This window comes from Haliotis cracherodii, unplaced genomic scaffold (genome assembly GCF_022045235.1).
Source record: "Haliotis cracherodii isolate W230 unplaced genomic scaffold, xgHalCrac1.p SCAF_5, whole genome shotgun sequence".
Lineage (NCBI taxonomy): Eukaryota > Metazoa > Mollusca > Gastropoda > Lepetellida > Haliotidae > Haliotis > Haliotis cracherodii.
In genome coordinates, this window is record NW_027266308.1 from 41,835,491 (window position 1) to 41,850,665 (window position 15,175).

The 15,175-nt window shown below is 39.9% G+C and overlaps 1 protein-coding gene across 2 annotated transcripts in view; it reads right to left on the bottom strand.

The window, feature by feature from the left end:
• Positions 1 to 6,081: 6,081 nt before the first annotated feature.
• LOC139443173 (lysosome-associated membrane glycoprotein 5-like) overlaps positions 6,082 to 15,175 on the bottom strand; it is a 36,263-nt gene continuing 27,169 nt past the window's right edge. Inside the window, exons 5-7 of one of the 2 annotated variants that reach the window (XM_071224134.1) lie at positions 11,612 to 11,717; positions 10,639 to 10,818; positions 6,082 to 8,240 (exon numbers count right to left, since the gene is read on the bottom strand). In XM_071224134.1, the coding sequence (XP_071080235.1) occupies positions 8,065 to 8,240; positions 10,639 to 10,818; positions 11,612 to 11,717 (462 nt within the window). In that variant the 3' untranslated portion in view covers positions 6,082 to 8,064. Of the gene's footprint in view, positions 8,241 to 10,638; positions 10,825 to 11,611; positions 11,718 to 15,175 lie in introns of both variants that reach the window. The other variant, XM_071224133.1, reaches the window with a different exon arrangement.

Below are 15,175 nucleotides of genomic sequence, written 5' to 3' on the forward strand. Positions count from 1 at the left end.
CATATAGCTGGAATAATACTGAGTGCGGCGTTAAACAACAAACAAACAAACAAACAAAGCTGTGAGTATTCCAAGTTTGATTAGTTCCACAGCAACCTACACTCGCGACTGAATGGACCAGGTGGTCAGACACGGTCACGTGGTTCATTGCGTGTGATGCAGCCCGACAGTGTCGGCTGTTTCTCATAATATCAACCTCCGTTTTATCTAGACCAGACTCGAATATTTAGAGACCGCCTCCATGGTCTAGTGGTAGAGCGTCCGCCCGGAGAGCGGAAGGTCCGGGGTTCGATCCCCGGCCTCGTCTTACCAAAAGACGTTAAAAGATGGTACTTGTTGTTACCCTGTCTGGCGCTCGGCATTAAGGGGCTCAAACAAGGACTGGTCGGCTCGGATTCAGTATATTCTGTCTGAGTGGGGTATTCATGTTGATCTGCGGCATGGTATCTCAGTGAGCTAGCACTATAAATCGGCAACAGTCCGGACTAGTACAACCAGCCACACAAACACATACACGTACACCGAATATTTAGAGGCCGCCGTCATATAGCAGGAATATTGTTGTTCGTCAGTTGCTTAACGTCTCTCAGCAATATTCCAGCTACATGAAGTGAGCCTGCATATGTTTTATTCTAGAACAGACAACACTGTCGTTGATATTGTAAGCAACGATTCATGCTGTCGGGGGGCAATGGGGTATCCTAGTGTTTAAAGCGTTCACTCGACACGTTGAAGGCCCGGGTTCGATTCCCCACATGGGTACAATAAGCCCGTTTCTGGTGTCCCCCGCCGTGATATTGCTGGATTATTGCTAAAAACGGCGTAAAATCCAACTCACTCACTCATTCACTGATGCTGTCGGGATACGATGACATGCAATACATCGACCATGCCACCGAGCGTGACCACCCGATCCATTTAGTCTGCTCTTACAACTTAATAGTTTGCTGGGTACCTGTTAAACCCGGAATAAACACTGGATGGAATATTGCGGAATGCAGCGTTAAACAACAAACAAAACAACCCACGTACAAAAGGCAAATTATTTTTTTTATATAACATGAATTTATTTCGTTGAAAACAGTTTGCCATTACTGTCTGCAACAGCTGGCTCGTGCCGTTGATAAACAAGGTGAATCCTAATACACGCACATCAACACACTCAGTGTCGGCTGTAGACAACGAGAGATCTGACTTGTGTGTCTAGGCAACTGTAATGTTCTTACTACATTTGGTTTTGTTTGTTGTTTTGTTTTGTTGGCGGCATCAGACAGTCTGGCTTACACTATACCGAACTGTACGTTTTATGATACTAATTCTGGGGCTTCACACTGCCGTTGAACATCGTGCTCCGTTGGCTCATTTTCCCCCACAGTGATTATTTACAGGCCATAGTATCTGGAATATTGCTGACTGGCCATTTGGAGCCATTTGTTATTTTTCGTGAAATTTCTAGATACTAAGTTGAAATTTCAACATAATTTGATACAGACTATGTTGAAATTTCGATGCGAAGTTGAAATTTCTAGATGTTACGATGTTGAAATTTCATGATGCTAAGTTGAAATTTATACTAAGTTGAAATTTCAAGATGCTTTGTTGAACTTTCAAGATATATTCAAAGGTTAAATTTCAAGGTGATTATCTTGATATATCAAGATGATAAGTTGATTTTTAACTTGATGTTTCAACGTAGTATCTTAAAATTTCAACTTAGCATCTTGAAATTTGAACTTACTACTTTGAAATTTCAAGTAAAAAGGAAATAAACCAAGTTGCCCCGAAAGGCTGCCATATGTCACAGCAATACTCGAACACTTTTAGCCACTGTGGCGAATATGGGATGTTAATAGAAACAGTTTTACCGTTCTTTCTAATTATGTTATGAGTGGATTTCCCTACGTTTATCAGCAAATCATTGTCGGGACAGAGCGAAATATATGCGTCATTATTGCATTTTATCTCTGCATGGATAGCTTACTGCAACGTAACTATGTACGATATTAACATTTCTTGTTTTATGTCTTTTTCGAAAGCCAAATGGAGCATCCGATATGAGTCTCAACCGACATGCAATTTATTCTTGTATTAAAAACTTTATTATGCTGTGCTATAGATTTAGATTACGATATTGTCCTCCCACAAATTGATGGCGGCGGTCGATGTATAAACGAGTTCATTCCTTCCGAGTGTTACACCCGAACACAACTGAATGAAATCTTCATGTGGACTGAAATATAGAAGCATAGTCCCGTTTGATGTTAAATTATTTTTAAATAATTGTTTTTTTTAAATTTCAATGGAGAAAATGTCAATATGTCGATACTGATACGCAAAATAGATTTTGTTTCTAGAAGTGTATTAGAAAAAGGTATCCCCCATTATCGATTTTAGTTTCGATCACTTCCTCATATGTGTCACCTCGACCTCTTCTATGTCTGGGCTATATCTGGTGTTGGGTGTGGGGGGTAGGCTAGTGGTTAAAACGTTAGCCGAAGACCCGGGTTCGATTCCCCACATAAACTCAATGTGTGACGCCCAATTGCTAAAACCCGCGTAAAACCATTCTCACTCACTCATTGTGACGCCGAAGGCCCTTGTTCGATTCCCAAAATTGGTAAAGTATTGGAAGCTCTTGGTGTTCCGCGTCGTACTATTGCTGGAATATTGCTGAAAAGTGTAAAACCATTGTGACTTTTGCTAATCATCCTTTCACCAAAGCATTATGATATTTGACTGGGTCGATTCTCGTACTATCGATGACAACCCGATGCTCACACTATCGACCATTGGTTTTCCTGCACCACGCCCGAATACACCTCGCAGGCAAACCGTGAAGATCCGGGGTAGAATAGGTCTTCAGCAACCCATTCTTGCTGTAAATGGCGACTATGCTTGTCTTAAGATTGCGTGGATCGATGTTCATGATATCAATCACTGGATTGTCTGGTCAAGACTCAATTATTTACATACCGCCGTCATATAGCTGGAATATTGCTGAGTGCGGCGTTAAACAACAGACAAACATACTTCTCAGGCTGCCATGCCAACAGAATGGATCTGATGGTAGGGGTTATCTCCCTGTTCAACTCTTGATATACACAGGAGTGGGAGTGAGTGAGTGAGTGAGTTTGGTTTTACGCCGCTTTTAGCAATATTCCAGCAATATTACGGCGGGGGATACCAGAAATGGGCTTCACACATTGTACCCATGTCGGGAATCGAACCCGGGTCATCAGCGTGACGAGCGAACGCTTTAACCACTAGGCTACCCGACCGCCCCTACACAGGAGAAATAACCAGAAACATGGTACTTATGGTCAACAGTTTATTTCACCACAGCAGCTTTGTTGAGATATTTTTATACAGTGAGTGACAAACAAATAAACAAGTCTATTGATAAAGATTAGTTTTACATTTTGATTAAATAAGTTCGCACAAAGCATATACAAAGAGATATAATTCGTCATTCTCATTCGGAACATCTCGTGATATTTCGGGTCAATGTGGCAGGTCAGGCAAACGAAGGGTTATTGCCGCTCTGTTTTAGTTACAGAGAGCATAACTGATGACAAATAACGTACCTCGGACGTCAACTGATACATACTTGATCGTGTTGACATTATTCGATTACAAGGAGCCGTGAAGTGAACTGTTTGTCTCACGTGTGCTGGAGATCCAATGACACCATTTGTGCCATTGCTCTGAATGAAATTTCGATCTTTTAACTTTCGTTTTATCAGTCACCTTCCAAGGAAACTAGTTCATCTAAACTGTACAAAAAGATCAGAAACACCATTCTTGTTAAAGTTCTGTTCAAAATATTTAAGCTTGAAACCACATGCAAAGAGTTTGTTTCGGCCGCTCTGAAAAGTCTTTCAGTTATTTAATGAGATGTCAGAATAATATGACAGGAAAGCCAAACCCACGCCAGCCGTAGACATTTATAACGGGCGATATCATTAGGCATGGGTACCCAGCTGACAGTCCAATTTATGCTCACAATCTTGGATTTGAACCCACGATCACCGTATCCTGGTGGCAAAGGGAGACAACTCTGCAACTCTGTGGTACCTTCGACTAACAGGGCCGTTGTGGCCTACCGAAACGCAGTAGTCAATTACCACAAATGTCTCGATTTCTGTGATGCCAATCAAGAATATTTTTAAAATTGAATTCTAACTGTTTATAGTCTTTATTTGCATGGAATAAACGTTTCATGTATGGAGGAATGAACCGTTTCTTGAATGAAAAGCTTTGATTCCAGGAACATGTCACTAGTGACCTTGACTTCCGATTCCCCTCGACGCCCTGAGAATCGCCTCACTAACTAACAATTACCTCCAGATTATGGATCGAATTCTGAAATCGTCAGCACCGGTTTGGAAGCTAATATTTCCAACCACAGACACTAACCCCAATGCCACGTTCTATTATCAATTTAGCTTCACTGTTGTCAGTATTGGTAAGGGACCGACTGTCGGATTTCAATCATCGTTGATCTCCCGGACAGCCTGATCACCACATGCAGAACCAGCATTAAGTCCATACGTCAAAATCCTATATTATGTGACATCTCGATGACCGCTACCAGATAACAACATTGTCTCAAAACCTCGTTAACTCGCTGGCGGAAGGCAGCCTGCGTTTAAATTGATTTCAGGAATTTACTGTAATCGGTGAATTTGTGTGTTATGCTCTCTCTGGGTTGTCGTAATGCTATATATTAGTGACAGATGTGATGCTTTCATTGTCTGAAAGCATAAAGTAAATTAAGGAATGGGATCTAAGCGAGGCTAGTAATTCTGAGCCTTTTGGTTTATGGAGATTGAGCCATACATGCATATACTTGCTTTCCATGACCCCTCTTGACCTACGACTGTTGTTGTTGGGTGTTTTTTCAGATTGTATTGTAACTTGGTATTATAACTTGGTGGTGTAACTTGCAACTTCGTATCAGACCTTGGTATAATAATTTGGTGTTGTATTTTGTTTGTTTGCTCTTTAACGCCGCACTGAGGAATATTCCTGCTACATGACGGCTGTCTGTAAATAATCGAGTCGGAACCAGAGAATCAAGTGATTGACATCATGAGCATCGATCTACGCAATTGGATTACGATGATATGCACCAACCAAGTCCGCGAGCCCGATCCCGTAGTCGCCTCTCTTGATGCTGTAAATTCTGTTTTAACTAGGTATTATAACTTGGTATTGTAAGTGTTTATTCGTGTAGCCCCGTGTAGCCCCGTTTGATAACGAAATGAGATTTTCCACAAGCATCAAGTTATTTAATTATGAAATATTTGAAACGAAAAGATAAAAATTATTCTCATCAATGGCACGTTTACTCGAATATGATGAATCCAACCACGAACGTTACCACACTGTATTTTAGTCCTTGCTGAGCATTCTGGTACATTCTGGTACATTCTGGTACCCTCGTCTGTTTACATAACCATTCCCCAGTATCTTTGATCTTTCTCATGTTTTCCGTTTTCCTGGAATGAACAGACAGATTCTCCACGGGTTGGCATTACAAAAAACACAATTGCAATTTTGATTTTACTTAAAACTCGTGTAACATCTAACCTCTATTTCCGACTACAGACGGGATCAACTGCAAAAGTCGACTTTGCATTCAGTTCCATCACGAGAGGATTTTACCATTCCAGATTCCATCGCGTGACACGGGACACGGTCCGAACTGTGCTCGCCCTTTTATGCAGCTGATATCCTCTCCTCCGCGACCCTCCTTACCCGCATAACACAGAACTCCCGGATATTGGTCTGTAAGGTCGATAGAACAGGAAATCCTCTCGAAGTTGGGCAACTTACACTGTCCTCGATCAGAGATGCCCTTTAGTTTCTGAATTGTCTGGCTTCATATTGGTCATCACAGGCCAACACCACAGTAACAGGAATGATTCTTTAGACTTTTATGATTGTATGCGTGTGTGTGTGTGTGTGTGCGCGCGCGTGCGTGTGTGTGCGTGTGCGCGCGCGCGTGCATGTGTGTGTGCGCGCGTGTGTGTATGTATGTGTGTGTGTATGTGTGTGTGTGTGAGGGTGGGTGTGGAGGTGGTGTGTTCAAAACTTTTTTTTATCTTCATCGTGTTGTCAGTTAGTAGATTGTGGGGTCGTTTGGAATCAAATAGTTGCACCTTAGAATCCCTTCACATCCTTCTCACACAAACGCGTTCCTGGACACACACTTTCCGCTGTTGGTTGATAGTATAGTAAGCATTGTTGAAATCCTACAACGGCGTTTCCTCTCCAAATGCCCATACAGTCTTAAAGTTCCTCGTGGCGTTGAAGCAAAAGGCCAATGTACTTTCATTCATGTGGAAATTATGACGAGACAAAAGACTGAACTATTCAAATACGTTCCATGCAATGGTGAATCTAGTGATTGATTTCCAAAGATACAATACTTCTTTAAACACTCTCCTTTCTGGCAGTTCATATAGTAACAGATATGTTTTTCGGCAAAGGACATACAATAAGCTGCCATAAGCTGCAATAAAAAATCAAAATCATCATCATCATCATCATCATCATCATTTTCTTACGTGGTTACAGGATCATACTGATCTCAAATACAGTTCGATAACCAATCGTGCGTTACAGTCATGCAGCATGTACATGCATATGATCTGAAACGCTCCATAACAATAACTTGACCATTGTAACCACTTTGCCCCAGTTTCAATGAGACGCAATAGCCAAGTTCTAGCGGAACTACACACACCTAGGTAACCGTTTCACTCTACTTAACACTACAACTCTACAGTCATGTACTACATTAATACTCACACGGCATACACTAATCACAACCATAGACATCCAAATATGGAAGGGCAGTTGAACACTATTTCGCGGAAACATAAAAACGTGGCTCAAGTATCACTTGGTCATTTCTAATCTATTAAAGCATATTCTCAGTTCATTTCCCTTCCACTTTTCAGATATAAATATACACCTGTTCTACCATGAAAGACTCAATTATTAAGAAATAATGCTTATAAATGGTAGGTGTATAATATAATGTTGGTTAAAAACTGACGATCAATAGAAAGTATACCGAAAAATCTGTGCTAGACAGAAAAACACAAATGACGTTCATGGAAGGTCAGATTCCAGTATTGTAACGAAACAATTGTAACAGATGACTGCGTTTGGGCGATGCTGTACGCGTAAGATGACCATATATAAAGTCATCAGTCAACAGTAAAGCATGATAGGACATGGTAAGGTAGTATTTATCACAGTCCCTGAACCATATCACGCTGGGGCGTGCCATCAGTCGTCACGCAGTACGTCACCAGCATGCTATCAGGGCCCATCGACCATTCAGAGGAATGACCTTGACGAGGCAACATCGACGTTCAAGGTCGCAACTGGAAACATGTGCACTTTTCTGATTTTCTCAACACTGATGTACCAACGTGGCCATGGAATTCAACGCCCTCCCAAATCCACAAATGAACAGTTATCAGTTTGTTCAGGCACTGAGAGGGCAATTTCTGATGACGTCATTAGACGCCTAACCATCTCTGTCCGACATCGCACACGCTAGTTATGATAATGTTTATTCAATCTCCTTCATAAGTGTTGTTATGTGAAGTCGCCCATTTTACCCCCAAGTGCTGTTGGCGCACTGTGATGCTGACATTTGAAGGTAATTCTTCAGCATATAATTTCAAAGGATCATACATTCGAAATACGTTTGCGTCAACTTTTGTTTTTGTAGTTTTTACCATTTCGAAAAATACATGATTGGTATACTTTCTTTTGACCCTCAGTTAATATGATTATATTTACAAAATTATCATTCATCATTTCATTTTGAAGAATGTGTGCGTAATCTGAAAAGAAGCATCACATTGTTTCAATTAATAATTTAGCAAACTTCAACCCGATTTCTTGTCAAATTGTATCATATATTCTGATTATAAGCAAAGCATTTTTCTGTATTGTCATATATATGGTTTTGCTGAAGTTATTTCGCAATCCAGAACGCTTTGATTTGGTTGTAGCGTTGGTTTATCACGTGACGTGTCACTAATCCATTGGTTTGTATGAAGACTGGTCATGGTATCTGTTCACTTTGCGACTGATGGCGTATCCAATGACAACCATAATGCAGATGGCTCCTAGGCAACAAGCAACAATAACGGGGACAAGGTAGGCCTGCTTCTTGTCCAACACTATCTCCACATCCTCGTTACACACTCTGGCTGGAAATGTGAAGAAGATGAATGTAACATCAGGGAATATGTGATAGCCAAGACTTAAAAAGTACATCGCGTCAATTCATTTTATTCTTTAAAAATGATATTGTTCATTGCCTAAAAGAAAACACCTAATTAAATACTTCTGTGTTATAGTACTTTATTATGTACTTCAATGTGTTCTTTATTATGTACTTCAATGTGTACTTTATAATGTACTTCAACGTGTACTTTATTATGTACTTCAATGTGTACTTTATTATGTACTTCAATGTGTACTTTATTATGTACTTCAATGTGTTCTTTATTATGTACTTCAATGTGTTCTTTATTATGTACCTCAATGTGTACTTTATTATGTACTTCAATGTGTACTTTATTATGTACTTCAATGTGTACTTTATTATGCACTCCAATGTGTACTATATTATGTACTTCAATGTGTACTTTATTATGTACTTCAATGTGTACTTTATCATGTACTTCAATGTGTACTTTATTATGTACTTCAATGTGTACTTTATTATGCACTCCAATGTGTACTATATTATGTACTTCAATGTGTACTATATTATGTACTTCAATGTGTACTTTATTATGCACTCCAATGTGTACTATATTATGTACTTCAATGTGTACTTTATTATGTACTTCAATGTGTACTTTATTATGTACTTCAATGTGTACTATATTATGTACTTCAATGTGTACTTTATTATGTACTTCAATGTGTACTTTATTATGTACTTCAATGTGTACTTTATTATGTACTTCAATGTGATCTTTATTATGTACTTCAATACGTATTGTATTATGTACTTCAATGTGTACTTTCTTATGTACTTCAGTGTGAAAGACTGAGTTTTCTGAAAAGTGATATTCTCATTGCAATGAACATATATACTTGATATTTCACTGCAGTGAACATAACACTTGATATTTCACTGTAGTGAACAAACATTTTGACGGAACTATTGTCATACAAGAGTGACCTCCCCGCAAACTGTCTCCCTTTATCGTATTTTATAGTGTCTGGCCCGTACACAAACTGTAGACTTCCTTTTTACGTAAGTTCCACACTGACCATTCAAAATAATGACAGATGGTTATTTTTAGAGTAAATATCGCTTCTTGCTTTTTGTTATTCTCTTGAAAATGGTTCGTTATAAACTGTACGTTGAGTCATTTATCCTGTACGATTGAAATATTTAACTTAAAAGGATTGATTGATTCACGAAATATGATTGCACAAACTTTCGCTAAACAGATGAGATATGAATACATTATGTGAATGTGAACCTGGTGAAGGAGCAAGCAGAAGCCCAGAAACGTCCTACAAAGAATAAACCTATCCATAAAAAAGTGTCATATATTCATGTCGCCCAACTTCTAAATGCCTATCAAAGACTTCAACTGAAATATGATATTTGTGTTTGTTAATTTCCTTCGTGATTCCCAACAACACACCCAAAGCAAGGCCATGATCCGAGATTCCCCAACACAACTCTGACCAAGTGAAGGAAAGTGTCCAGTATCAAGCTGGCGGCAATGAACAGCAGGTTATATTTTATTTTCAGAACAGTAAACTACGGTTATAACGAACTCAAAGGACCATTAATTTTAGTCCGTAATAACCGTAGTTCGTTTTAAGCATATATACAACTTATATACATCAAATGGCCGGGACTAAAAATAGGTTCGTTATATCCGCCAGTTTGTTATAAGCGTGTTCGTTATAAACGTAGTCTACTGTATTTTGTTTGGATCATCGGGAATGTCGAATAACGGGGTTCCCTTATCTCCATGGGTGAAATGTGTGGAGCAGTGTCGCCACTGTGATGTTGCTCAAAGCGGCGTTTAACCCAACTAACTCATGTCCAGAAAAGAGATAAAAGGAAATGAAAACAACAAAGTGATACACAGACCATCAGAATAACTACACAACCGTCCTAGTCCAAGAAATAGTCGCGTCGGAAGTAAATTTGGGAATACAATGTTGTAGTTGAACGCCGCACTCAGCAATATTCCAGCTATATGAAGGCAGTCTGTAAATAATCGAGTCTGGACCAGACAATCCAGGGATACGATGACATGCATCAGACGAGTCAGCGATCCCGTTAGTCGCCTCTTACGACAATCATAGTGGCCTTTTACGGCAAGCATGGATTGCTGAAGACCTATTCGAATCCGGATCTTCACGGGTGCTGTCGTAAAGGCTGTCGTAAAGGCAATCGCAGCATTACGGCCGCTCTGTGAGACGTGGCCTATGTGATCACAGCACATTGTTGACGTGACAATCTGTGACGTCACCTTCCTTTCGTCTGCTGTTTGGTCTCTGTCCCTTACGTCATTGCATGCATCTGGTTTGAGAAACTGAGTTTTATGAACGGCCTGCAGTACAAACCTGTAGAAAACATCCCTGATTTGACAAGAAAGGGCTGTATATGAACATGGCGGAATGCCACAATGGCGGCATTTTCACGGCTCCCTATTGTTATCCGTTCTTGTGAATCGCAGAAGAAGGACATTCCTAACGGCGACTTGAAAAGTTCAAGGTCATCTTTTGCCAGGTCTTCAATGCCCCCTGAAACTGACAGATTCATTATTCATTATTATTGTACTGTCTAGGGAACGATAGTTGACTTTAAGTCAGAAAATGGCCCGTTGCCGATTGTCGCGTTGATTTTTAAAAATGTATATGTAAAATATATGAATAAAAAATATTTGTCTACGTTTTTGTGTAAACACTCAACACTGCCCAAAAGTCTCGAAGACGTAAAGTAACACATGACCTGAATTCGTCACAGAATTAAGTTCTGCACACAACATCATTTTGCTTTATAACTACGAATTAGGACTTGCAGTGACGCTGAAAATGGCACAAAAATGTAGGCCTCGTTACATCATTACATGGGAAAATGGAGACTTGAGGTCCTTCCAGTGGACATAATGAGTGAAGGCTAAGGGCCACTATAAAGCTGAGTTCTAGATTTGGCCACGAATCTTGGCTTCTCAGATGTAAGTTAAGGAAGAGGACATTCCCAGCGAGATGTTCTTTAGCTTCAAGACACGACATACTAATAGGAGAATAATAAGGCAAGACCCAACGCGACAGATGGAGAAGCGCTAAGCATTTGGCCGTATTACACCTGTAAACAAACACCTGAACAGACAACTTGCATTGGACTTCCAGCTTTCTGGATAGCATACATGATGACATGGAGATGTGGAGTTCTTTAGAGTTTGACGTACATAGTACATATATGTGTGACTGATAGTAACCGACATCGATGAAATCAAGAGTTACAATAGATGTAAAGGTTAGATAGGAGTCCGTATGTGGACATAAATATAAAAGTGATGTGTTTTAACCGTACCTTGTATAGCCTCTGGGAATACGGAACTGTTGGACGTATCGTAGGACAGGTGTATCTCGGTCGCCCACCACTCGCCTCGTACTACGCTGTTTGACACTGGCGTCTCCTGACAAATCAACGCAGTCACAGATATAATAATAATAATAATAATAATAATAATAATAATAATATTGATGATGGTGATGATGATGATGATGATGATGACGATGGAGGAGGGGGCAAGGGCCCTGAGCTGATGATGAACCTAACCATCCTGATTGTGCCGGGATATCACCCAAACCCTCTTTGCTGCATTTATTTATTTTAATCTGTGCATAAAATAATAATAATAACAACAACAACAACAATACTACTACTAATAATAAACAAAACTTTCCCCAAAGAAAGGTAATTTGACTGATCCTAAAGACTTCCGCCATATTATTTGTCTGAATACACAACACAAAATATTTACAGGGTGTCTAACAGATCTTGTGTCATCATACAGCGCTTCAGATGACATTATGTACATGGAGCAGAAAGGAGCCAGGAAGGGATGCTGGGGTTGTAAGGATCAATTGCTAGTTCAGAAAATGATCCTTGAAGAGGCTAAAACTTACCACCGTACCACACCTCAGTGTGTTGGATAGATTGCAGAAAAGCTTATGATTCTGTACCTCACGAATGGGTTTTTTGAAGTCTTTAGAATGTATTGTCGTCCCCGAGTTTTACACAAGTCTTAAATGAATTGCTGGTCAACTCAACTTGAGATGTATTCACAGGGGCAGGTGGTGACTTCGAAACCATTTCTATTAGAAGAGGAATATTTCAGGGCTATTCTTTTAGTCCTTTGCGTTTCTGTTTGTCACTAATCAAGGATATTGGCACCCTCACACGAAGAATCGTGTCAATAGATCTCACCACCCTCGCTCTTCCCTCAATCGCTTATATTAACCAATCATAACGGGAGGGTGTGGTTTGATTAACGTGGAGGCTCTTCATGACAGAATTGTACTGTGCACTTTTGCACACATTCTTTTGTCTGATGATCCTCTTGTGAACATGCCAAGACTCATGATGAAAGCATGACATTCCTCAGTTTTTTTAAACGAGCCAAGTATGTGGGACATAATCTTAATGTCAGTGTTGATTTTGTTGATGGTTCTGTATTGCTGGACGGTACAGAAATGAGTGTTAACCAATCGAAGTGCCAAATCAAATCGGCCCAGACTCAGTTTTTCAAGGAGAGGCTATCTGGAAACCGTCAGTGTGTGATTTTGCATCAGAATCTAAATATTAAATGTAGAATATTCAAAGAATTTAATGCGACTGTCCAACACATTTTCAGTGGATGCCCAGCTTTGGCAAAAACACAATATCTTAAGCCACATGATGGAGTGGCTCAATCCTTTTATTACCGTCTTCGCCATGCCTGTGGTTTTGATGAGCCTAATCAGCCTGACTGTGCCAGGATCAAACCCAAACCTTCTTTGCTGCATTTTTATTTAATCTGTACATAATTATAATCATTTTATTACCGCCTTCGCAATGCTTGTGGTTTTGACGCAGACGTCCATCCATGGTACGACCCAGAATATGAAGAGGGCGTCATGGAACATGAAACTTCTTTGGGATAGGCCCGTATACAGCCTCAGACATATCCAGGCCATCAAACCTGATCTTGTCCTTTTTGATAAATCCAATGAAATCATTTATATAATTGAATTTTTCTGTCCCTTTTGACAAGAATGGTATTGACAAGACTGAGGAAAGTCATGGCAAATATGCAGACCTCGCTTTCGAAATGTCACGCTTGCATCCCAAGTACCAAGTTGTCCGACTCCCCATTGTTCTCGGTGCCTTAGGTTTGGTACCTCCCAATCTGTTGACTGACATCGGGAGAGTACCCGGGTTTGCTACCAGGAATACATCCCTTCTGACAATCAGGCTAATGCAGAAGGCTGCAGTGATGGGGAGTCTTCACGTTCTCCGAAACGTTCTGCGTGGGTTTGACTAGGCAGCGCTTCCTGGGAGAAGTCTCATTCGCAGTCTGGGCTGCGTGTAGAGGGGGCAAGGGCCCTGAGATGACGATGAGCCTAACCAGCCTGACTGTGCCAGGATCACCCGGCACGCTTTGCTGTATTTTTATTTTAATCTGTAAATAATAATAATATTAAGAATAATCAAACAAACTGTTTTAGGAGTGCATCCCCGTATAACCTGCCATCAGTGTAAAGTGTTTAAACAATTTAAGGGGCAGTAGTAACAATCAAGATCACCCAAACCCTCTTTGCTGAATTTTTAATTTTACTCTGTAAATAATAATAAGAATGATGATGATGATGATGATGATGACGACGACGACGACGATGATGATGATGATGATGATGATGATGATGATGATGATGATTGTTAACACATGTACACTTGGCAGAAAGTAATAAAATACTTTTAAAAGAATACACGGACATGATTGTAAAATGATTCTCATTACTTTCTGTCGGGTACCCTTTATACTGTTGGTGGGGTAACAGCTTCGAGGTGAGGTTTTCATTACCAGTCTAGACGTTGAAAGAATTTCGAAACGCAGACATCCACAATGCAATAAAAAAATGGCAGACACACAAAGATGTGTTTGAACGACTTGAAAGTGATTTTCTTGGAATGCCATACGCTCTGTAGGTTCCGAGATTCTGCTTCGGACAATGCTTCCAACCATTAAGTTGTATTTGCAATTCTTAGAGGTTGTATTTCGATATTATGCAATGTCCATGATAGACTATTACATCACATATACATGAATCCTTTTTTTCTAAATGTGTCATAAACAGGGGTGTCTCATCATTGGTTTGATACCGCTAACTACGTCCCCATCACTCTGTTGCTTTGCGTGTCATCGTACCCCGACGACGTTGCTCATAATATCAACCATTGGTTTGTCTGTCCCTCATTCTATTATTTACATACCGTACATATATATTACTTAATCTGGCTGAATGTGGAGTAAAAGAACATATAAACCAAAACGAAAAACTATTCCTGAGTTATATAAACCTCTTCACGTGTTAATGCTGCTTTGAACAATATTTCTGTTGAATGAAGGCGGGTCCACTAGAAAAACGTAGAAACGACAACGAGAACAGTTATGAAGTTAACCAACCAAGAATAATAAACGTTGCAAATCATGGATTCGAACCCATGATCAACGGATCCTGACACGACCAAGGGGCGTAACTCTGAACGATGCGATTTGGAGCTACCTGTACCCCTAATAACAGCTCATACGAATTTAAACAGTGACACTGTTGTATTAATCTTGGTTCGGGATTTGGAAGTAACTGACCAGTTGTCAAGATGCCAATGTTGGTGTAATTAGCTACGCGCTACAGTACAGACATTCCTCAAGATATTGTCATACGTAAAAACGTCGAAAGTATGGATTTACATATTATACACTTTAACCATCACCAACATGGTATTTATCGTTAATAGTAATAATTCATTATCTTTGTCCAACTCATAATTTCACCCAAGAACAAATGAAACATGGGACAATTATTTTATAAGGACGTGATTAGGGGCGAG